This window comes from Suricata suricatta, chromosome 12 (assembly GCF_006229205.1).
Source record: "Suricata suricatta isolate VVHF042 chromosome 12, meerkat_22Aug2017_6uvM2_HiC, whole genome shotgun sequence".
Classification (NCBI taxonomy): domain Eukaryota; kingdom Metazoa; phylum Chordata; class Mammalia; order Carnivora; family Herpestidae; genus Suricata; species Suricata suricatta.
Genome location: NC_043711.1, coordinates 42373988 through 42398761, shown reverse-complemented (window position 1 = coordinate 42398761; position 24774 = coordinate 42373988). Strand labels below are relative to the sequence as shown.

Sequence of the window (24774 nt, the reverse complement as noted above, 5' to 3'; positions counted from 1 at the left end):
GTCATTTCATCTGGTAAAATTCAATATCATACTGACTGTATTAGAGTTAGCTTAATAATAATAGCAAGTACTTACACAATATAGATCTAAACAATTTATGTGTATTAACTCTAAAAATTCTCTTAGCTTCATGAAACAGATACTATAATTACTGTTTCACAAATGAGAACAGTACAGTAGAGAGAGGGTAAGTAACTGGTCCACAGTAACATAGCTGATCGGCGGTGGAGCCAAGCTCCAAATCCAGGCAGTCTGGCTCCTAGAGCAGCCCTTTTATAGTTTATTTCCACTGTGGAATGGGAGAATTTTGAAAGCAGATATAACAAATATTTTAAAATAAAATGAAAGCAATTTTATCCCTAATATTAAACAAAATCTTATTTATGATCTTTTAAAACCTGAACACATTTTCCCATTAATTCCACTTGTACACAATCTCATGAAATGCTGATGTAAAAACAAAGGAAACTGATTAGAAGTTAACAATATGTTATTCAATAATACTACACAGTAATATAACATTATGCTCACCTGAAATATTAGGGGAGAGTTATACTGTTTTCAATGCTATCAGATAAAATAATGTTCTAGAGCATTGAAAAAATGTGATGATGCTTATTTTTTAGCCATAAGAAAATTATTTTTTAGTGCTGTAACCTAAGATGACAAGATGTGCAAAATTATGTCTGTTTTGTACTGTCAGTCTATGTCATTTTATGCTCTGACTTTGGTCAAAGAATCTTGTCAGAATTGAAGATTATTTTCAAGTTTGTTTACTCTAAATGAAGGTAGCAGAAATGTCAAATATTCGTAAGTGAATGTCACATATTTTAAAAAGGCAGCCAAATAGGAGAGGTTTTTCCTGGTTACGTTCTTACCTACCGCCATTAAAGTGTATGTGGATCATCTAATGCATGTAAGACCCTTATTATAACATTTCTCTCTGCCTAACGCCATGAGATTAAATCACAAATAGACAAAAACTGCCTTCCATTAAGATCTTTTTAACTGAATAACTAATGGCTGTTGCATGCAAGTTGTGACAAATTTTGGTCACTGATATGACTAAGTTTGATTATATCATATGTGATGTTTTTAGCAAGATTCCAAGGTATTTGTCAATATTGACTTCATCCAGTATATAGGAGTTTTCATCCTAAGTGCTCAAGAGTGTGCGCTGGCCTCCTCATCTCCACAAGGGCAGACGTCCTGGAATCCTCTTCTTCTGTTCTTTATAGTTCTCTCAGCCAAAACTCAGGCGGATATTGACAGATACCCTTTGATCCAACTATACTAAGAGTCATCAATTCATTAGGTATTAATAATAGTTAACAACAACTCAATTATTGAGTGGTTATCATGAGCAACCACTGGAAGGACTTTCCATGATTTTCTCATTCCCGGTTCTCATTCTAATAATTAGGAATAATAATTTTAAAGTGAGGAAACCAAGACTCAAACTAAGTAAATCAGTTTTCAGTTAGTAAATGAAGACAAGATTCTAGTACAGGAATTTCTGACTCTTCCCACCAAAAAAAAAAAAAAAAAAAAAAAAAAGCCTTTGTATAGAAAGCTTTGTAGTTAATGGTTAAACCTCAGATTGTGTATCAGTTTTAAGACTCTTACGCCCCCAGGGTTGCTAAGAGTTCTAAGAGTGTCTTTAACTGGCTCATTTGAAACAATTCCTTGTTCTTCCAAGAAAGACTTCAAGAATGTAGAGAAACATTTGGTTGGATAACCTTCAAATTGGATTAGTGGACAGCTGGTTTAAAATGAGCCAACTTTACACGCAGACGTTTTTGTTTTTGTAATTTTTTCCTTGGTTTAGGATATTTATATATATGTGTATGTGTATGTATATAATTTTTCATTACTCTGTAACAGTCTACCAAAAAACTTAGTAGCTTCATGCAACATCCATTTATTAGTTATACAGTTCCATATGTCAGAAGCCAAAGGATGATGTGGCTGGTGTATCTACTCACATTCTTACAAGGATAAAGTCAAAGTCATGACTAGATGACATTCTTTTTGACAAGTCTGAGGAAGGAGCCATTTTCAAGCTTACTCAGGCTGTTGGCTGAATTGGGCTCCTTACTGTTGAGGAGCTCAGGGTTTTCCCAGTTCCTTGCTGGCCAGATATGAAGGGCCACTCTCATCTAGAAAATGCCCACACTTCTTGCCGCATGTCTTCTTCCATCTCCAGAGCCAAGGGCAAAGAATATCCCTCACATCCATTCCTTCTAATAGTTCAAATCTCTCTAGCTAAGGGATAAATTCTTTTAAATGTGTTATTGTCCGAACATCCTGAGATATTTATATTTTTTCTTTAGTGTATTCACACACACACACACACAAAAACTTGGAAAACACTTGTGAATAAGGCAGGCCTATCAGACACATTTGTTTTCTAAAACAAAAGCCAAAGAACAAGAACTATGGGAGAGTAAGAAAAATGATCAAATACGCTGAATCCTATAACTTTACCTGGGGGGGGGGGGGTGTGCTATGGCTCCAGGAACAAAACAAAAGAAAAAAGTGTATAGATGGATTTCCCATATAAATGATTAGTGATCACTCAATGATATAGAGTAATCAGCATAAACCAAACTGAATAGGTGCTGTTTTATTGATGTCCTTTTTTTCCTGAATAGACCAAAGGAGATCTGATTCCAGAATAGGCTTTCTTGTGGATGTTTCCTACCCAATTTTAAAGGTGACTGTGAGTGTGCTATTCTTCTAGAAAGAAAGAATTTACAGATAAAGCTTATTCTAAAGGAAAGGTGCCCATAGTGAAAGAGAAAAAAGACCTAGGCAATAATGCCAGAACACAGAACTGGCACATTCTGCTTTATCTCTTAGGAATCTGATATTTGGACACAAAATAGGAACCATTCCCTATATTCTGAAGAAAGAAGTATATTTGCTTCCTCAATCCTATTTCTTAACTATAGATAAACTCCATGAATGTGACTGAATATATGCCAATAGAACCAAATTAAGCCTCATTTCCATGTTCCTAAAAAATATAATTCTAGACTATTACAGAGAAATAGATGTTTTTCTGAAAGTTTTGCCTGAAGACCATAGAGAGTACTACAATGTTTATCTGATTGACACACTTTATACCCTGTTAGACATTGCTTTCCTTTCTCCTAAACTCTCTCACTGGCAGTCTCTGACTTCCCTCATCGCCACACAATCTCCAACAATCTCTTCTATTGTCTATTATAGTTACTATCCATGATTTGGATAACCATGTCAGAAAAATACAAGTCTCAAAAAAAAAAAAAAGAAAGAAAAGAAAGAAAGAAAGAAAGAAAAAGAAAGAAAGAAAGAAAGAAAGAAAGAAAGAAAGAAAGAAAGAAAGAAAGAAAGAAAGAAAGAAAGAAAGAAAGAGAAAAATACAAGTCTCCTAGTTAGCCTCTTATGTTTGGCAAAGCTAAAATTTACTAGTCAGATAAACAGACTTTTCCTTTCCTCTACTAGGTCTCTTGAGGATTCTACAGTCTCTTCTCTGTATCCAGGTTTATGTAACAGAAAGAGGCAATACACCATTTGATTTACTTATTCATCTGAGTGAGGGATGACTGAGCCTTGAGACAGACTCTGAACTTCATTGCAGAGAGGTCTTTCTGCCATGGGTATTCACTTACCTCAATGATGGGCTTTTGTTTAAGAGCCTTGGTGAGTTTAACAGAGATTCTACAGAAGTCATTTGCATCACTGACCTCAAAATTTCCTTAAATTTTTTTTAATGGACATGAAAACCTTGAAGCCAAAGCTGTTCAATGAATATGAAAGTAAGCTGTCGGTAGATCTTCATGGGTGCAGTGAGTTAGCCCAACTTCACATGAAATTTTCTTTCTTTATTTAAATAATTTTTTTATCTTCCACTTATTTTTGAGACAGAGAGAGGCAGAGTGTGAGTGGGGGGAGGAATAGAGAGAGAGGGAGACACAGAATTCAAAGCAGGCTCCAGGCTCCGAGTTGTCAGCACAGAGCCCAATGTGGGGCTGCAACTCACAGACCATGAGATCATGAGCTGAGCCGAAGTCAGACACTTAACTGACTGAGCCACCCAGGTGCCCCTGAAATTTTCTTTAAAAGTGACAGAGTGAAGGAATGGTACATGTTGTCTAAAATAATTAAGATCACCTTCACTGTGAAATTATAGTTTCACCATATCTAAAGTAAAGCACATTCTTTCCCTTTATTGTCTCAATATAAAATTCTCATTTGTGGGCTCATAAAAATCATAGGTTTAAAGTTTTTTAGAGGAAATATTCCATTGTCTTCTCAGATATAGCTTTTAGGTTGGTAGAACAACTGAATTTATGCCAGTAGTTTAGAGCACCTATGTCTGTGGTAGAAAGATAGCAGTGTTATTGGAGCCCAGCATTTGTGTTTTCATCAATAAAAATGTTGGCAATTCAACATAAATAGAAAATCATTTTCAGCGAAGTCTCAGAATTATGTCATAGAATCAAGAGGAAAACTATAGAGAAAAAGTGCCAATATTTCATATGCCCTTCTACCCAGTCAGTTTTCTTTTTCCTTCTGTTTCTAGAGTAAATGACAGGGGTGTTTTCTTAGTAAGTAGGTCAAATCAGCAGTGACAGTATTACTTTGGGGTTGCTTGAATGTGTAAAAGTTACATAGGCTCAAGAGTTGCCTGTTGGTATAATAATAACAGTGACAACCATCATTATTGAACTTATACTATTGCATGCTCAACAAATATTTATTGTGTACCTTCTAAGTGCCACTTACTTTAGTAAGTTTTAGGGATACAGTGAAGAACAATTTGACAAACTCTTTACCTTCATGAATTTTATAATAAACAAGTATAAAAATCTGACAGATGGTAAAGAGAGGGAAAAAAAACTGAAGGGGGTAAGGAGTGGTGGGTGTTGCTATTGTATATTCTGAGGCCAAAGAAGGCTTTGTTTGTATTTGAAAAAAGAACTAAAAGAATGAGAGTGAGGCATCCAGAAAAGTCAGTTTGGGCAGACGGAACAGAATGTGCAAAGGACCTATGGTAGGGCTGTATCTGGCACATTAGAAGAATAGCAGTAAAGCCAGTATAGAGAAAGAAAAGTATGCAAACGGAAAGTAGATGAGGATGGAAGCACTACTTTAAAGCTATTTTAGAGCCTTCGAATTTCACTGTGAGTGAGATTAGAATGCATTGCATGGTTTTTAAGCAAAAGACTGACATAATTTATCTGATTTCCAGTTTTAAAAATGGTTTATTATTGGGGCACTGGTGTGGCTCACTTGGTTAACATCTGACTCTTGATTTTGGCTCAGGTCATGATCTCATAAATAGTGAGATTGAGCCCCACGTTGGGCTCTGTGCTGACAGTGCAGAGCCTGCTTGGGACTTTCTCTCTCCTTCTCTCTTTGCCCTTCCCCTGCTTGCTCCATATCTCTCTCACTCTCAAAATAAATAAATAAACTTAAAAAATTTTTATTCTAGAGAATAGAATTAGGGGTGAATAATATAAGGAGTTAAAAGTGATTATATTGATTCCTGAGAGAGAGAATGGTGGCTTGAACTAGGATGACAACACCAGACAGGTGAATAAGTAGCCATCTTCAGTATATATTTAAAGGGTGTCACTGAAATAATTTCTTGGAAGATGAGATAGTGTAAGAGGAAGAGAGGAGTGGTTTTTGTACTGAACAATTGGAAGAATGGAATACCATTTATTGGGATGAGACCAATAAAGGGAGAGCAGATTTTGGAATGGGAGACATCAGGAATTTGTCTGAGGACAGTTTAACTTATAGATGTCTATTAGATAGGACAATGAAATTTTTGAGTAGGGAGCTGGATTTACATGTTTAGGGGAAAGCTCTGGTTTGAAGAAATAAATTTAGGCACTACCATTATTAAAAAACTAAATTTAACTGGATACATTTAAAGATCCATTTGGCTTTATTAAATGATTTATGAGTTAGGCAGCATACCATCTTGCAAATGGAAAGGAGCTTTGAAAAGCTGTACAAAATGAAAGACTTTTAGAGACAGAAAGAGGCAAAGAAAGGAAGTTGCTCTAGCAAAGAGTAAATTGTTTCAGGCAAGGTCACCTTTCTCTGGAGGACAAATAGGGTCTATTGGGTGGATTGCCTCACAAATGCTGACCAGGTAATTCCAGAGTGCCTGGTTAAGGGCCACATTTCTGGGAGAGCCTGAAAGTAGAATTAGGCTAGGTATTAAGTCTTAGTTGGCTAATGTGGCACTTAGCACCAGTGATTCCATATGGGTCCTGTTGTCTGTCTCTCTCTCTTTTTTTTTAATCACCATGTATAAGTATTATGTAATACCATATGATTGGATAAGTTAATGAATGCCTCCTTATACATTGGGCACTCAACTCAGCATTTTGTATGCCTCAATTCATACGACACTTTTAAAGAAAATGTCTCCATTCTATAAATTGACTAATTGTGTTAAGTGTTTACTTAACTAAGAAGACGTATCTCAATTGCATTTATTTTACTGCCTAATCTGGTCTGGCATAATCTGGCCCACAACAGACAATAATTGCTAAATAAAGTATAAAGGGAAATGGCAAGTCCTCTTATCTCTATTAGAAAATATATAAACACCACCCAGAGAGGTAAATTGATTTGCATAATATTAATGTACCATGTTAGAAAAATCATGTAGCCGACCAGAGTTCCAGGGTTAATTTTTCTAGGTCCTATGCTCCATGTTTCCTTTCTCTACTTTCAGAATCTCATTCCTTCCTGGTAAGAATTTTTTCTCTTGCTTTCCAGCACATCAGACACAACTCCCATGTTATAGCCCGTCTCCATTTGTAGAGCCCAATGTTTCTCACCATTAGCACTAGTGACAATTTAGGGTGAGACGATTCTTTGGGATAAGGATTGTCCTGTGTCCTGTGCATTGTGAAGATGATTAGCAACATCCCTGGCCTCTTGATGCCAGAAGCAGCCCCTCTCCCAATAGCAAGAAGGAAAAATATCTCCAGACACTGCCAAATATCCCCTCTCAGGCAAAATCACCCTTGGTGGAGAACCACTAGGAGAGCCCCTCACCTGCATTCTCTGTATTTAGCTCATCTATGGAGGATGGAATTGAGAAGCAAAAAGGAAGTCTAATCCTTGTGTATTTGCCTTCCGTGACTTGCCCAGTCTTCCCTAAAATTGGAGGTTTCTCAGAAGCTCACTCAGAAGTTGGCTGTTTTCATTCCTTCTCTCGATATGATTTGCCAGGACATGAGCAGTGCTAGAGTTCTTTGGAAACTAACACTAACAGGAACACAGAGGGCCTTTCCTTAGGGGTTATTTGTAAACCACAAAAGCAGCTAACTCCATAATTCTGAACAGGAGGAGTGTAAATCAAAAGGGATCTAATAAAATCTAAGTGGTTAAGCAGTAATTGTGGAATAAATTGGAACTCAAATCGGAGTGGTTGTAAAGGTGTCAGGGCAGTGTTCTGGATTAGATCATAAACTTCCTCAATACCATTATCAATGACTTCAACCCAGAAAAGGAATTATTTTTCTTGGATTAAGTCTTTGCCACTGAGCTAGCATAACCATGATTTACCTGCCAACAGCCAGTCACATTTAACTCTAGAGCACTGCACAAGGTTTACAGTAAATACACACATTCCAGATTATTCCAAAGGGGAGATTTATCCACTAATCTGAGAACAATGCTTCAAATTCTTTATTCTTCTCATGTATTTTCTACTTCTAGAAACAGTCTACCAACTTCAAAGGCTATCTAACAGAGCCAATAGAAGTTCTCAGTATCGGTGTTCTTCCACATGGCATACTTCCCACATAATAAATTACATCCCATATAATGGGTACGATGGCATGGATCTCTTGTGTTTGTGTTTTAAGTATTGCAGTGCAAGATGTAGGGCTGTAAAAGATGTCAAAACATAATCATGCTCTAGGGAAAAACAGTATTTGTCGCATGCTTGAGAGAACAGCAGATAGAGTCTTCAATTGCTTACTGCAGATCTGCCATTTCTAATAATAATAAAGTTGTAGAGGATGGTGTCAATGTGAAACTACAGGCAGTGCGTCAGAAAGGACCAATTATCATTCAGTTGTAATGTTACTGCTGAATCATCATAGGGAAAATGCATCACAATCATTAATAACAGATAAATGTCATAGATGGTGGAGAAAATATTTAAAATTCAATGGTTTCAACTTAAGTGGCTCATGAATTATTCATTTAATTACGAAAAGCCAAATGAGAAGAATTTTAAACTTCTAATTTGTAAGGTTTTTTTTTCTTTTCCCATTAAAAATATACAAATTAAGCATGACAGTGGCTGGTGATGGACCCAAATAGATAAAAGCTTCCACTGTAGCTTGACTGTTTGGGGGAATGGGAATAGGGAGAAGGGAAAAAGGCAAGATGGAAAATACAGTGACGGGGAGGCCTTGCAGCCTAACCTTCACCAGTTCACAGAGGAGCAGAAAGGCATACCTGGATGCCAGTCACAGAGCTACTGCCATCTTCCCCTCTGCTTATTCACCTATAAAAGGAGAGGGTTAGGCTGGAAGATCTTTAGGTCACTTCCATCCCAGACATGCCATAAATCCATGAACTGAGGAACATCCTCTTTTCCAGGCTCCCACATACCACCCGATGAGAAATATATAAGATGGCCACCATTTTATCAAACTCAGAGCCATTTCCCTTCCTAGTATGATTATGCAGAGGAGATTGAGAATTACCATTGTATTAATGGCTTTCAAAGTAGTGTTCACACACACACACACACACACACACACACACACCCAGTCACAACATTTCCAGGGAATTTGTTAGAGCAGTGCAAATTCTTGGTACCTTTCCTGACCTACTGAAAGTCAAATTGGGAGGGTAGACCCAGCAATTTGTGTTTTATGGAGTCCTCTAAGTGATTGTGATGCACACTGAAGTTTCAAAATCTCTATTTTAGTGAGGCCAATATGGAGAAAAAAGTTACTTCTTAGTGGTTTAAAAAATGCATACTATACCCCATTAATAGTGTTGAGGTGATTGATAATGACAAGTTAACCTTTTATTCTGTAAGATTCTAAGGAAATTGAACACAGGACAGACAGTGTTGGGGGGAGTGGAGAAGATGCATGGAGAGGAACAGGTGTCCTAGTTCTGAGAAGGCTTAGATAGGCAAAGAGCTTGGGTGTTTGGAAGGAAGTCTGAGGGTAAGGAAGAATAGCCAAGGGGGATTTGGCATCTAAAAGAGCTAGGTTCAAGTCCTACCATCTGCAAACAATATAATTTTGGGAAATTACTTCTATACTTTTAGCTCCAATACCTTCTCCTGTTTAATGGACTGAATATTAATAGCCAATTAGCCTTACAAAACAAATTTCTGGGATGATGAAACAGGTATGATAAAAGTGCTCATTATTTTATTATTTTTTATATAATTTCATTTATTTCTGGACCATATTCCTTTGTCAATTTCTAAATGTTCCACTAGTGAAGAAAGATACACCACATGCAGGAATAGATCAGAAAGTCTTAGCAGCTAAGGCAAAAATGAATTCACAAGGGAGAAATGGAAATTACAGTCTCATGTCTCAAGATTATAGGGTAAAGAATACAAAGATTGCTTGGGCATTAGCGGCAACCTGTGATTTCTGTTAAGTGAGAAGGGTTACCTTGGATTTCAGAGAACCAGAGGTTATTCCTCTCCCCAAATCAGCATAGAATAAGGCTCCCTAAGCTGGGGCATAACCCTGGGAATTTGCTCAGGATTGTCTTTATTTCACAAAAGGTTCAAAAGTTGAGGAGTCACTGACAACAAGGGAATCTGAACTACATTGTTTCATTTTCTCTTTATTGAAGAAAAATTTACTATCGAGATAGCTCTCAGTTTCAAACAAAAACCCTTTGAGCATCTCTTTGGTGGAGACAGAGTAACAGGCTTAGAAGTGAAGCAGCAAAGGACATCAGTAAAGAAACTTAGAAGCAAGAGACCGCATGAAATGATAAAAGACTCCAGTAGAGACTTGCAAAAGCAATGAAGATTCAATACCCAGGAACAGGACAAGAATGTCAAGGCCTATTTTCAAAAATGAAAAGTGAATTGCATTTATGCATACTTGATCTAAAAGCATTAGACTCTTAGGGAGATCAAAGGAACAATAAGGGTGGAGTAAACAGTTCATACAAGCATAGTTTTAACTTCCCATTCATTGCAAAATAAATATTTTTTGTAACATCTCAAGCAATGCTCATCCTTCCTGTGCTTTGTCATCTTTAGTGATAGAGAGCTATTACCTCATAAATCACCTCCTGTTACAGTCCTGAAGTGTAGGATGGTCTTCATTTTATTAAGGACCATACAGCCTTCTGTAACCACCAACAGCCAGATTCCTAATGGACCTGAACAGAAAGGGTTTTATTTAACCCTTTATATACCTGACAACCGTTCGATCTATGAAGACAGTTCAATTATTCTTCCCCACCCTGCTCCCAGGGTAAAAATCTAAGTTCTTATCATTTTCTTTTGTGACTTAATTTCTGGCCTTTGCTATGTTGGTTATCTGCCTCTTGATATACTTGAGAATTTTAATTCCCCTTTCAATAAGGAGTGCTTTGAACACTCCTTATTGAATATAAGGAGTGCTTTGAACACTCCTTATTGAATTAGGAATTCTAGTTCAACCACATGAGCCATTTGTAGGGTGTTGAAAATAGATTCCATGATACTTCACTCAGATATATTGAAACCAAATTGCCAGGAGTAGGATTAGCTATCTGTATTTTAACTAGCTTCCTTCGTGATTCTAATGTGTTCTGAATAAAACATAATACTCCAATCTGAACAGTTCAGAGTAAGGATGATAAATATTATTCATCATATTGTTCTACAAGTTGTAATTCATTCTGGTGTTTAGCTTTCCTGACATATTTTCATCCTGTTTCTTCCCCGTTATACAAATATTACATAGTGAATTAAAAATTATAGTATGACAGAAACATTATGTAGAGAGTATAAGTCTTTTGTATTTCTTTCTCTTACCCTAAGAAAACCACTGTCTATATTTCTAGGTTAAATTTAATAATTTTTATAGACACACATAAACACATGCACATACACACATGCAGACATCCACACAATACTAAACATCTAGATTTACAACATGCTTTGCACATAACCATATATCTTGGATTTCTTTTCTGAATATTACTTTTATAGGTTTAATACCCGTTTCTGCATTTTCACATTCTAACCTAAGTGGCATTTTTTGTTTTTCTCTGACATATCATTCTCTTATATTTTCTTCTTTCCTGAGAATTATCAGAGTTCTGTCAGTTTAGATGAATTCATTTTTACTAGAATAACTTATGAATTATTGTTAGAATGTAATGCTTTAGCTCTTCTCTCCTATTAATGGCTTATTTGTAGACTCACTGTTACTTCTTACTCCTGCTTTCCTTTCTTCCTCCTTTTTGTGCTTTCTAAAGTCTGGTTTCCTAAGTGTAGTGTTAATGCTATTTTTTCCTTGGTGAAAGAGATGATAAAGATGGCAACATTCCCATACTCCCACCTTCTCATCAGATTTTCTACATAGATCAGATTTAAGGTCAGAATAGATATCAATCTGTATTGCCTCCTCGTCCTTTAGAAAATTTTAATTCAGTAACATTAGTGAAAAATGTTTCAACCGGTGTGCTTCCACCTGGGGTAGACTTCTAGAACATATCAGAAATAATTAGTCTTTTTTGGCTCTACCATATCTTGCTTCTGGACCCATTTTTAATATCAGTGCAGATGACAAATATGACCCTGAGCCTCTGCCTGAATGAACAAGAGGCCCCTAGTGACTTCAACTGTTCTAGGAGCTGGGATTTGCTAGTATATGGTTTCCAAGTTCATCTGCGGGTGAAGATGTTTTCAACCAGGTGTATTTCCCTCCACATTTCACTTAGTTTAAGGCTCCTTTTGAACCAGTTATATTCTTTACTTCCCTAGACATAAGTTCAAGTCTACCTAGTTTTCATGATACACACAATGTCTTAGGCTTCAGATAATAGCACACTTAAAAACTTTAATCCATGACAATATTTTTCTTTGTTCTAAGATTTCTGGCTAAAATTTAAAAAGATTGACCTCTGATCTGTGCATAGATGTGAAACAAGTATAACTTTGAAATAATTCTGGTAGAGAGGTCAACTGGTACAACAACTTTGGAAAATTTTTTTGTAGTTTCTTATGATGTTAAACATAAATCTATCTACCTTATGTCTTACTCCTAGAATCTTATCCAAGAGAAATGAAAATATAGACAGCCTTATAAAAGAATGTTTGTTTCAACCTAATACATAATGGTCCTAATCTGACTGAACAAACTGTGATATTTTCATAAAATGGAATATTACTCAGCAATAGAAAGCAAAGAAGTACTGATAGTCACACAACATAGGTGAACATTAAAAAATATACGTTAAAAGAAATCAGACACGAAACAGTACATTCTATTTGATTTCATGCTTATGAATTCCAAATACAGACAGAAATAATCTCTGATGATAGAAATTAGGTCATGGTTACAATGTTAGAGATTGACTAGAAGGAAACATTAGAACATTTCTGGAGAGATAGAAATGTTCCATATTTTATTTTGGCAAGGTGGTTATATAGGGTTTATAATTGTCACAAGTAAGTGACCTAAATGTTTTAGATCTGTGCATTTTATGGTATGTTGAACATCAGTCAATCTCTGGAAATCTCTGGAAATATATAGATATCATCGGCTTATACATATAAATCATATATAATATGTATATGATATATGATTCTTATTCTATGATTCTTATTCTCTTACTACCCCATCATTGCATATGATTGCATACATCATTGCATTCTTAATTGATAAAGCCAATGAAGGGCAGGGTGACTATATAATTTATCATCCAAATTTGGATATATTTGAATATAAGGAACATTACAATTATAACAGGACAATAGTCATAAACTAGACAAACAGGAGCATAGTTTTATTCTGATTATGGAGAGGAGGAAAGAAGTTTCAGATAAGAATGAACACAATAAAGATAATACTTTTTTTTTTCTCCCTTTCAGATTTATCTTATGCATGGACTTTCAATGACAACCCCTTATACGTCCAAGAGGACAAGAGACGGTTTGTATCACAAGAGACAGGAAACTTGTACATTGCCAAAGTAGAACCATCAGATGTGGGCAACTATACTTGCTTCGTAACAAACAAGGAAGCCCAGAGAAGTGTTCAAGGACCACCCACCCCTTTAGTGCAGCGCACTGATGGTAAGATGATGACTCTTGGGAATATACTTGTCCATTGCTCTTTTTTTTTTTAATGTTTCATTTATTTTTGATACAGAGAGAAACAGAGCATGAGAGGGGAAGGGGCAGAGAGCGAAGGAGACACAGAACCGGAAGCAGGCTCCGGGCTCTGAGCTAGCTGTCAGCACAGAGCCTGATGCGGGGCTCGAACCCACAAACGTGAGATCTGACCTGAGCCGAAGTCAGAGGCTTAACCGACTGAGCCACCCAGACGCCCCTGTCCATTGCTCTTGAAGCCTGGGGAGTTCTGTGGAGCTTTCTGCTTCCCTCTGGTTCAGAGGAGCCACATCATCAGGGAGTGGCGGTTTAATTTACAAATATAATGAAAACCAGGCATTATAAAAATATAATCGAAAATTCTATAACTCACTCACATGGTGCAGTATATGATTTTGAGTATATTGTGCCATCTCTTCTCTGGCATTGGATCAGATTCTTTCTTTGCTTAAAAAACATTGTATGTAAACAAAAGTTTGTTTGGAGGAGTAGGCGTGTGTGTGTGCACGTGTGGGTGCTGCCAAACGTATTAATTGAATAATATATTTTCAATGAGCATATGATGCAGCTTCTCTTTAATGCCTCTTTATTTTTCATATTTGTCTTTTTGTTCATCCTTTATTTACCTGGCTGGCAAAATGGGGAAAAAAGGTTCACATCCAAGGAAAGCAAAGCAGCAGACATTAATTACAAGCATTCCAAAGAGGAATGAAACACAAGATTCATACTAATTACAGTCCTCCAAGGAACAGAATTCAGATTGGTCTCTGATGAGGCTTGTAGCTTAGTCAAGTCCTAGCTGGCACAAGATTTAGAAAACTGGAAAACCTAGGGAAGCTATCGAAGTACAATAATCCTCTAGTTGATTTTTTAATTAAATATTCACAGTGGTAACTGTAAAGATAGAAAACCTGTTGATGCAGTTTATGATCAGATCTGGACTTGGAATGTAGTACCTCATAGAGCTTTTCTTCTCTCTGAGGGTTTTAAGAAAAGCAAGAGCTAATGCTAATAGCAACTCACAGAATTATGAAACCAATTCCATACAGGGAGTTATGACAGAGCTTGTATAATCACTAACCATCCAAATATATTTGTGTAGTCTTAATTTAGAACTCAGCAACCACTAGATTTATTCACAGTATCTCCCCTTCAGTGAGTCCTCGGTTCATGACACAAAGAGCTCATATGCCAATACTATGCATATAAATTCTACCATATTTTTTCCTTTTTTGGACTACTTGTACTTTCTGCTTCTCCCGTTCTTAATTCCTTCATACTCCCATCTCCTTTATTCTCTTCAATACATATGTGGTAAAAACAGATCAGAAGAATTATACTATATTAATGTTAATAGTAGTAATTAAAAATATCAAACCTCATCTGAAAGCAGTCCCTGAAGAAATACCAGATGCCAAGAAAATAGAACCTAAAAAACTTAACCAATGTAATTGACTGAACTAGTCACTAATTCTGTCTATCTCCTCAACCACAGCTTCTTTAAATGTTTGGAATAATCAGGGTCTTGGAAATCAAGAATTTTTATTTGGTATATATTTTTTCAGTTTTAGTATTTGTGCAGTAGTATTGGCCACCAATAAACCATTTACTTTTAAAATGTATTACTCTGGTGTTTGGTATGTAACCAAAACAAAAACCCCCAAAATTTTGAAGAAAAAAATTTTTTCAAGAATCTTGATTTGTCACTGATTAAATGAACTAAGTTGATGATAGCCTAGAGATGTATTTCTGTTACACCTCTGGTAGGTAGCATGTTTACAGTATATTTGGCTCCTGTCCTATTCTTATCTTAGCCCATATCCACAATTCCTTACTGAAAAATTTAAAGCTATAAAAGCAGAAATGTTTTCTATCAGTGTACAGCAAACCCATTTAGCAGTAAATTCTTAATGAACGGGCGTAAGAATTTTTATGCCATTATTTATCTCAACTGTTGTCATTACTTTATAGGTTTTGTTGCAGAAATAGTTATTTTTTTTTATTAGGAGCTGCATACAGTGTTAACTGAAAATTTCCTATTCCTGAACAGATCTGGCCCCATGAGTTCCGTGACGGGGTGATAGATCTGGATATCTCTAGAGAACAAATATTCTTAATAATTCAGAAACATTTTAGATTCTAGGTGCATCCATTCCTTAATTGGAAGACAATTTTTTGTAAGATTCGAATATTGAATATAAAGAAATTTGGGGGACCTCTATCCTGATATTTTGATATATTCTTATTTAAGAAGATGGGAATGAATTCTTTACGTAGCATCACATAGTTTTTCTTTGCCCTCTATCACTCTGAAAAGTATATAAAAATATTGTTAATTGAAGGACAAAATAAACAGATTTTGGTTAATGAAGCATTTACTTCACAGAAAACTTCTATTCTCCAGAAATGCTGCTAGTTCTTTTGATATTTAACAGGTGTGATGGGGGAATATGAACCAAAGATTGAAGTGCGTTTTCCTGAAACTATACAAGCTGCAAAGGATTCATCTGTAAAACTGGAATGCTTTGCCCTTGGAAAGTAAGGTTTTTTTGTTTTGTTTTGTTTTGTTTCTGGTTGTTTAATTAAAAAAAACCTTTTTGTTATTCAAACATTGCTGTAAGGTAAATTACCAAATAGATTTCAAATGCTGGGCAAAAGTGGAACTTTCTGATTGGAATTTAAATAAACATGCCTAATACTCTGAAAATGAGTGGGCTTGCAATTCTCCCCAAATGTACTGATATTTCTTCTACTTTGAGCATAATGAGTCCCATGTAGGCAGCATCTTGCAAAGGAATACGTGTACTTGTATAAGAATGTGAGCAAGTCACTAAATCTTCAACACGCCCTTTACTCCATCTCATCCTGCATCCAGAAATATATTGCCTGAGTGTCTTCTTCCTTGATTAACCAGCAGTTCTTGTAAATGAAAAACCTGCACTGCAAGTTTCCAAAATAAAACTAATTAAAGGCCATTGTTCGTAGCCGATCATTAGAATTGAGCTAAACTTGTCCTGGTAGTGGAGGCACTTTGTTTTACTCCGATAAGTGTTTATCAGGGTTGGAGTGTTTTTAAGCTAGCCAAATATATGCATTTTTGCATTGAATATGCAGACATCTCTTTGCCTTTTGACACTATTCAGACGTCACTCTCATGCCTGGAAATAAGAGTACTCACATCACAAAGAAATAGAAGGATAGACTAGATCTCCTGTTTTAAAACAGTGTGCAGATGAATTAATTACCTGGTTAAATTGAAATTCAGTAGGTCTGGGGTGAGGTTTGATTTTTCCATTTCTAACAAGCTCCCAGATAATGATGATTTTTCTTTTCTACAGAACATATTTTGAATAGTAAGAGACTTAATGTTATCAGATTTGAAGGTTTACCTCTAAATACAGAGTCTATTCCAAAAGTGGGCATCACATTTAGAAAAAGTGATTTACTTACAAATTTGAAAAAAAAAAATTCAAAGCTTCCATTTTGTTTTTAGTAAATATACTGAGCAAGTTAAATAATGCTGGTTACTAAATCTTTTTAAGTTCCTTTCTTATGAAGTTTTGGGGTGAGGTGGGGTGGCCCAGAGCTGACAGCTGAGAAAGAATTCTTGAAGACATCTTTGGTGCAAAAAGGTGATTTTATTAAAGCATGGGGACAGGACCCATGGACAGGCAGAGCTGTACTGAGGTTGTGACAGATAACTCATTACATACCCTCAGGCTGGGAGGGGGTCAGGGATAGAATAAGTCTCAAAGGTATTTTGGAAGCAAGGTTTCCAGGACCTTGAGGGGCTAACTGTTGCTAGGGATACACCATTTATTACCATTTAGTAAAACCTCAATCAAGACAGCCTTCAGATGTATATCAGGGGCCCATAAGCTTGCCAGCATATGTCTTGGGACAGTTAAGATTAGCCAAGATTCCCTTTGGACCCCAGCACAGTGTCATCATGGAGGTAACTGAGCTCCTGGAGGGAGGTCACTCTGCAGGTCTCAAGGACTTGTCAGTGGGCTGGAGGCAGTAAGGGAATTTAATTTTTCATTTGCCTTAGTTTCCTGCATCACCACGGCAAGCACTTCAACCACTTCCCTTTGTTCTCAGGTAGCCAGGGTGCCTGAGGAATACCACACATACTCCACCTGGGGGGGGGCAGGGGGGGAGCACCAGCCTGTGTTTTGCCCTCAGCTTGCCCCACGCTCCCTCATCACTGTCTATATATGAAATTTTGTAGAATTTTAAATTAAATCTCTCAAGATACTCATTTTTCATGTATTTAAAAGACCATATTTTATTTTCATAGTATCAGTCCCACAGTATGTGTCCAATAAATAATTATTGACTGATTATCTCATGCATTCGAAAGTGACAAATGGGAACTTTGTGTCACAGTTTTTGTTTCCTGCCTTTTAAGATATGATAAACTTTCACCATTTTCAAGCTTTCTCCAAAATTAAAGTTTATAAGAAAACATAAAATGTCAGCAAAATACTTCGAGATTTAGACAATTTACTTAAAAGGACCAGTGAAAGATAGCATCTGAAAAAATACTTATTGCTGATTCTTTCATATTTGGCATCAGGAAATATGGATGGATTTCTGTAATTAAAGAAAATACTCCTACGTAATAAACAACCTTGAAAATTATTGAGGCTGGTTCTCAAGAATTCCATATAAATAAATTGCTAGTAAGAGTTCAGAGTTTATATATATAATCTATATGTAAACCTCATAATTATTCAGGGTATATCATATTTTTATTATATTTGAGAAAACTGAGACTCAAATTGGATAAATATCCTAATCAATTTCAAACTCCTGTTAAGTTCACACGGGCAATTCAAACCTAGTCACATCTGATTTTAACTTAGAGTCTTTTGAATAAATGCTTAAGATAATTGCTCATGACACCAGTGAAGACAGATTGAATTCCCAGTAGTTTCAAGAGCTGTCTTGAAGCAACGTGTTTGAAGAGCTGACTGTTAGCAACATGCTTCTTAAGCTCTATGAGTTAAGGTATACTCGTCCAGAAGGACTTAATGTGACACCTGCCTTTTATGTTTATTTTGAAGTATGGAGTGGATAACACATGTAAAAAACATTTAGCGTTGAAACTGGCACTCAGGCAGTGAATGTTCATTGAATTATTCTGAACCCAAAATGCAAATTCTATTATCTTTTTGTCTCACCAGTGTTTGAGTTAGTGGTTATGATGGAACTAGAAACAGGTATCTCAGAGGGTCTACAAATTCTCATCTGCAACTCATTCCTTTTCTCATACTCATGGCAGTTGAAGAGAGAGCAACAGACAGGGTCAGTTATGGAGTAGGAAAGAGCAGCAGTAAGGAGAAAACTTAGTTGATTAATAAAGGCTCTGAACTGCTCACCTATCAGGTTCCCTAATTTTATTTATTTCTACATTTTATTTCTAAAAATTCAAACCTACAGAAATATTGAAAGAGAATGCTTGGACTATCATTTCCATCATACATATTCTTCACTTGAACTTACCAAGTATAAATCTTTGCCACATTGCCTTCTCTTTCTCTGTCTCTCTGTCTCACTCTCTCCCCCACCCTCACCTTTTTCCCTCTCTCCCGTCTTACCACACACACACACCCATATCCATACCCACACATGTGCCATGCATTAAAACAGATGGGTGGTAAGTTACAACTTGGACTGCATTTTGGAGAGGGATATTTATGGCACTAAGAATATTGCTATAAATCCACACTCGGGGACCCTGGGTGGCTCAGTCAGTTAAGCATCTGACTCTTGGTTTCAACTCAGGTCATGATCTTGTGGTTTGTGAGTTCAAGCCCCACATTGGGCTCTGCATGGCAGTGTGGAGCCTGCTTGGGGTTCTCTCTCTCTCTCTCTCTCTCTCTCCCTCTCTCCCTCTCTCCCTCTCTCTTTCTCTTTCTCTCTCCCTCTCTCCCTGCCCCACTTGTGCTTTCTCTTTCTCTCTCAAAATAAATAAATAAAATTTTAAAATATTTTTTAAAAAGTGATCCACACTCAATTTCAAGCTCAGCTTGCTATGAAATGGAGGAATGGAAGAAAGAAAAAAGGCAAGGTCAGGAAACTTTGACCATCCCATTTAGCCTTCACCACTTGACTTCACTGTTTCCATCCAGTCATGGGCACATGCTGAAATAGTACATTAGAAGTGAATGGAAGGAGTGCATCAATAATCCAAACAAGGGAATGGAAGCCTTAGGGTATATGAGGTAAATTGTTGAAAATTCTCAAATGGAATGATTTAGCAATAAATGAAATCATCTCTTTAATTAACCTCATGGTGATGGAAACAGTCAATACATTAAAACCTGACAACTAGTGAAACTACATATGGTAAAATGTATTACCTTAAAATATGTGGGAGTATCTAAGCTTCCTGATATAATTTGCACTAGCAACATTTGACTCAGGAACATTTAAATTGGAAAAATTATACGTAGAAATAAAAGACCCTCTTGAAATGTTTAATCTCATGTGTCTGTCCAAAAAAATACTTGATTGATAAATTGTACATTCATTGTTAAGTTTATACATAAAAGATTTGTTGCAGATGAAATAAAATTAAGAAGAATGGGAAATGATGAGGATTACTAACTGCATTTTATAGAAAATTGCCAAGGAAATAATTCATTTAATGGAGTATACTCCGTAAGATTTTTTATGACAAAATTAGTCAGTGTTGAGATTATGTTTATCAAATTAAGTCATTATTATGTGACTGAAGTTCCCTGGGGTAAAATGGAAAGTTCAAAGCATCCACTGCGTCAAAGTGATGGTATTAAAATAGCCAGTGTAAGAAGCACATGCTTTGTGTAATTTTAGTGTGGATACATTTCTCATTTCTTCAGATGGACAAAATCTATATGAAAATTTTTGTATACTTTGCAAAATTATACAAATATATATCAAAAAGAGCTTTTATATATGCTTGCCAACAGTTTTCAGAGAACAAATTGTATGGAAGTTGAAATATTGCAAACATACTGAAAATGCTCTTTAGTCCATTATAAAATTTGACATTTTTCATATATTTTACCAGCTTTTAAAAATTTGCAAATACATTCTCTTGAAATAATTGTCATAGGCATAATTGATAATCTGAAAATGTTTAAAATCAAACCTTTTGCTTTTTAAATTATAAATCTATATTTGCATGTTTATTATAAAGTGTTTTTAGAAAATCTTCTGAAAGATAATTATAGATTATGTTCTCTGATATCTCATTATGAATGTATTGCCATGCTACATTTGGGTTTTGGTTTTTTTTTTTTTTTTTTGCAAATTTAGGGACTTCTTTGTACAAATAAGTTTAAATCTCCTTGTTCACTTTCTGAGACACCACACTTCTTTGTTAGATGTCCAATAAACACATAACAGAGCAAAGCTAATGCGGGGAGGAATGAAATCAAAGTTCTGTTTCTTATTAACATTGTTTCTAAACACTTTTGTTAAACAACTAATGAATAGTTTTTATGCTATCAACTATATGTTCATTTAAACAAGTGTTTATATATTTTGATAAATAAGAGAGACAAATAGAGAAAAGGAAGGAGGAACAGAGGCAGCGAGAGAAGGAGGAAATCAGTAGGGGAATAGATGGATACAAACAGGGACAAAAGACCGGTCAATGCCACCTCTTATTAAGTTTTTCATTTTTAGCACCTAGGACAGTTCCTAAAATACTGGCTCTTTTTCCTAACATGTATTTGGAAAGCAGTACATACAGACTTGCATAATTAGACAGTATCCCTCTTTTCCCCATGAAATGTTCCTCCTCTTGAGTGTGTAGCCAGTTTTAGGACTTGTGTCATGCTCAGTGTTCTCTGAGCTTCCAGAGTCCATGACTTGGTAGCTGTTATTAATTTTGAAAAATCCCCAACAATCATGACTTCAACTATTTCTTTTATTCATTTTCCTTTCTGTTCTCCTTCTGGTATTTCTGGTAGACATCTGTTGCACAGTTCTTGGATATTCTGAAGGTTTGTGGGTTTTTTGTTTTTCATTCTTTTGTTTTTCTTTGCATTTTAGATTGAAAAGTATTTATTGAAATTTCTTGTAGTTCACTTATTCTTTCCTCAGCCATCTTCAGTCCACAGGTGAGCCCATCAAGGAATTCTCATTTGTGTTACAATGTTTTTATTTCTAGCATTTTCTTTTGATCATCTTTTATGATTCCATGTTTTCTGCTTACATTAATCATGTATTTTCTTTATGCTGTCTGTGCTTTTTTTTTTCCATTAGAGCCCTTATCACATTAATCATAGTAATTTTAAATTTGCAGTCTGATAATCCCAAAATATTTGCCATATTTGAGTGTGGTTTCCTGTGCTTGCTCTGTCTCTGCAGACTCCTTATTTGCATGATTTGTACTTTGTTGTGTTGAACCATTGATGAGGTTTACCAGTTACAAGGAACTGAAGAAATTAGATTTTAGGGTGAGGTTTATCTGGCAAGGAGGTAAGCTGTCCTTACTGTTTACCACCTTTGTTTCCTGTAGCACTCTAGTGTCAGAGGTAACATTTTCTCCATTGTCTTTGTTTTATCTCCCCTGCTGCCTTTGGTTTTCCCTAGAGACTCTTTTTTTTTTTTTTAATGTTTATTCATTCTTAAGAGACAGCACATGAGTGGGAGAGGACAGAGAGAGAGAGAGAGAGAGAGAGAGAGAGAGAGAGAGAGAGAGAGAATCTGAAGCAGACAGCACAAAGCCTGACACCAGGCTCTAAACAGGAACCATGAGATCATGACCTGAGCCAAAGACAGACACTCAACTGACTGAGCTTCCCAGGTGCCCCTTTTTAAGTAAAGTCTGAGTCTGCACTTCTTTCAGGTAGAATCCCCTGCTGTTATACAGGGCCCGACTGATAATATGAAAGTCCTTGCTTGGTAATTCTATCATCTTTGTAATTTATGAATTTATTTCTGTTGACTTCTTTTCCTCCTGGTCATGATTCTCATTTTTATGCTTTGTAGGTTATCTGGTAATTTTAGCTTGAATTATAGACATCATGAATGTTATGTTGTTATATGTCATATTGTGATATATATTTAAAATAGTGGATTTCATTGACAGGATTTAAATTAGTATAAATCTGCTTGATCTTTCTGTGGCTTATTATTAAGCTTCCTTAGACTAGATATAGAACAGACTTTAGTCTAAGGCTAGTTCACTAGTAAGATGCATGCCCCTACTGAATGCTCTAAGTGTTTACTAAATTTCTCTTCTATACCTTGGAGGAAATCTCCTGTCTTACAGCTCTGTTTGAGCTCTAAAAGCTGTTGTATGCTCAGTCCCATGTGACACACTTGTGCACTTTCTTTTCATAACCCCGTTTTCTCTGATGCTCTGCTGTACAATCCGGTCACTTTGGCCTCCTGCGTCTCCTCAACTAGGGAAACAGTAATTCCCTTTTCAGATTCCCCTTCCTCATTCTGTTCCGTGGAAAGTGCTCGTAAATTGAAAACTAAGATACCAAAGGCTTGCTTCATCTATTTCCCCTTCTTCAGGGATCCCAGTTTTGTGCTGTCCATTTTCCTAGTTCTGGAATCAGGTTTTTCCCCATGTAATTGTCCAGTTTTTCATTTGTTTCCAGTAGGAGAATAGAGTCCAGTGATTCAAACTTAGCTAGATGCCAGATTTTGTTTTTAATGCTCATTGTGAAGGTGAATGCAGTTAAGTTTAGAGAAGTTAAGTGGCTGGATCAACATAAATTATAGCTCTAGACTTGAAATCTAAATTTCACTGATTCTGACTTCAAAACTCACACTCATGGCCATTTGATATTTACATCAAGTTATCTTTTTTTATTTAAAAAACTTTTTTTTCTGTTTTTTTAAAATTTATTTTTGAGAGACAGAGAGAGATAGCACGAGCAGGAGAGGATCAGGGGGAGAGGGAGACAGAATCAGAAACAGGCTCCAGGCTCTGTGCTGTCAGCACAGAGCCCAACGCGGGGCTTGAACCCACAAACTGTGAGATCATGACCTGAACCAAAGCCAGACGCTTAACCAACTGAGCCACCCAGGCGCCCCTCAAATCATCTTTTAATATATGAATTTATTCATCTATGTAGAGGCAGTTAGCCCCAATTCCACAAATGTTTTCCACACAAAAGTCTTGAAAATTTTCAGTAAAATATTTAAAAGATTTTTTCTGGGGAGTGAAATTATAGATAGATTTCCCATTTAGAGTCTCTAATTACTAACACATCAGCAGCAAGTAAGCTTTAACTTCATATATTAAAAATAAAATTCAAAAGATAAGTTTTTAAAAATCCAGGCAGTTTTTAATAAGAGGCAATAATCAGGGCCACTGAGAACCATGCCCCCCATGGATTTGTATGAGATGATGGCAGTATCTACCGTTTATAAAAATCTGGGATAGATGATTAGAGCTAGAACAGAAAACATGGCTTCCGCGACAGAGACCCCTGTGGGAGGCTGCTGCCACTAGGCAGGCCCAGTGATGGAGAGTGAGAGTGAGGTCTAGGCAAAGCTGACTCGGGTGTTTGCTCATAGAATCTAACCATCCTAAACCACCATAGCCTAGCATGAATACAGAATAATTAAGACAGAACTTCAGATACCTTCTTGAACTTTAATTGTCATGACTTTGGGGCTGTGTGGTTTCCAGGTTGGGGTTTCAGAGCTGATGTGATCACAGCTTTCAACTCTCAGCTTTGTCTCATTTGTTCAACATGGCAGACTCCTAATTACCTAAGCTGCAAATTAACTGTATTGTGAAATACTCTGAGAAACTCTGTTTATAGGTGCTATGCAAATGAAGTATGATTGACGGATAGATTTTAGTGTCTCCTTTTAGGAAAATAGAGGCCTTTATTCTTAGTGAAGAAATTAAACTGATATCCCTCATAGCTCTTCTACTTCTCTTAGAAACAACCAAACATATTTTCCTTCTCCTTCTTCTTTATTTAACTTTAATTTAGTACCATTGCTGTTAGTGCTCAGAAATGTAAATAAAATTAGTAGCAGCACTGGATGTGCTGTGTGTTCTGGAGCCTTCACACAGGACTATATTTATGTAAACATGTATATCTTATTTATTTTTTTCTAATTTATGAAGGAAAAGATACCCAGGTTGGCTATTAATGTTAAGCAATAAATGTGAAGTTTCAGCAAGATGTTTTTAGGTATTCCAGAACTTTCAGATGACAGAGAGGCTATCTAATGGTTCCTTTTTTCCCTTGCACGTATGGACATCATTTTAAGTTATATCACTGGAAGGTCACTATGGCACCTCGGGATGACAATAGTATTTTCAAATCAAACTAGGTATGTTCACATTGTTAGGCCTTTAATGATTGTTTTAAAATAAATCAAAGAAGTATCTTAAAATTATCCAAGTTACATGTCCTGTAAGTAATTTGGCTTTTTTTTTCCTCATTGACTTG

At 36.1% G+C, this 24774-nt stretch overlaps 1 protein-coding gene across 1 annotated transcript in view; it reads left to right on the top strand.

Moving 5' to 3' along the window:
* The window catches only part of CNTN6 (contactin 6), a 288847-nt gene that overhangs the window by 169953 nt on the left and 94120 nt on the right, over positions 1 to 24774 (top strand). The window contains exons 6-7 of the mRNA XM_029917072.1: positions 13106 to 13309; positions 15781 to 15883. Of these exons, the coding sequence (XP_029772932.1) occupies positions 13106 to 13309; positions 15781 to 15883 (307 nt within the window). The remainder of the gene's footprint in view (positions 1 to 13105; positions 13310 to 15780; positions 15884 to 24774) is intronic.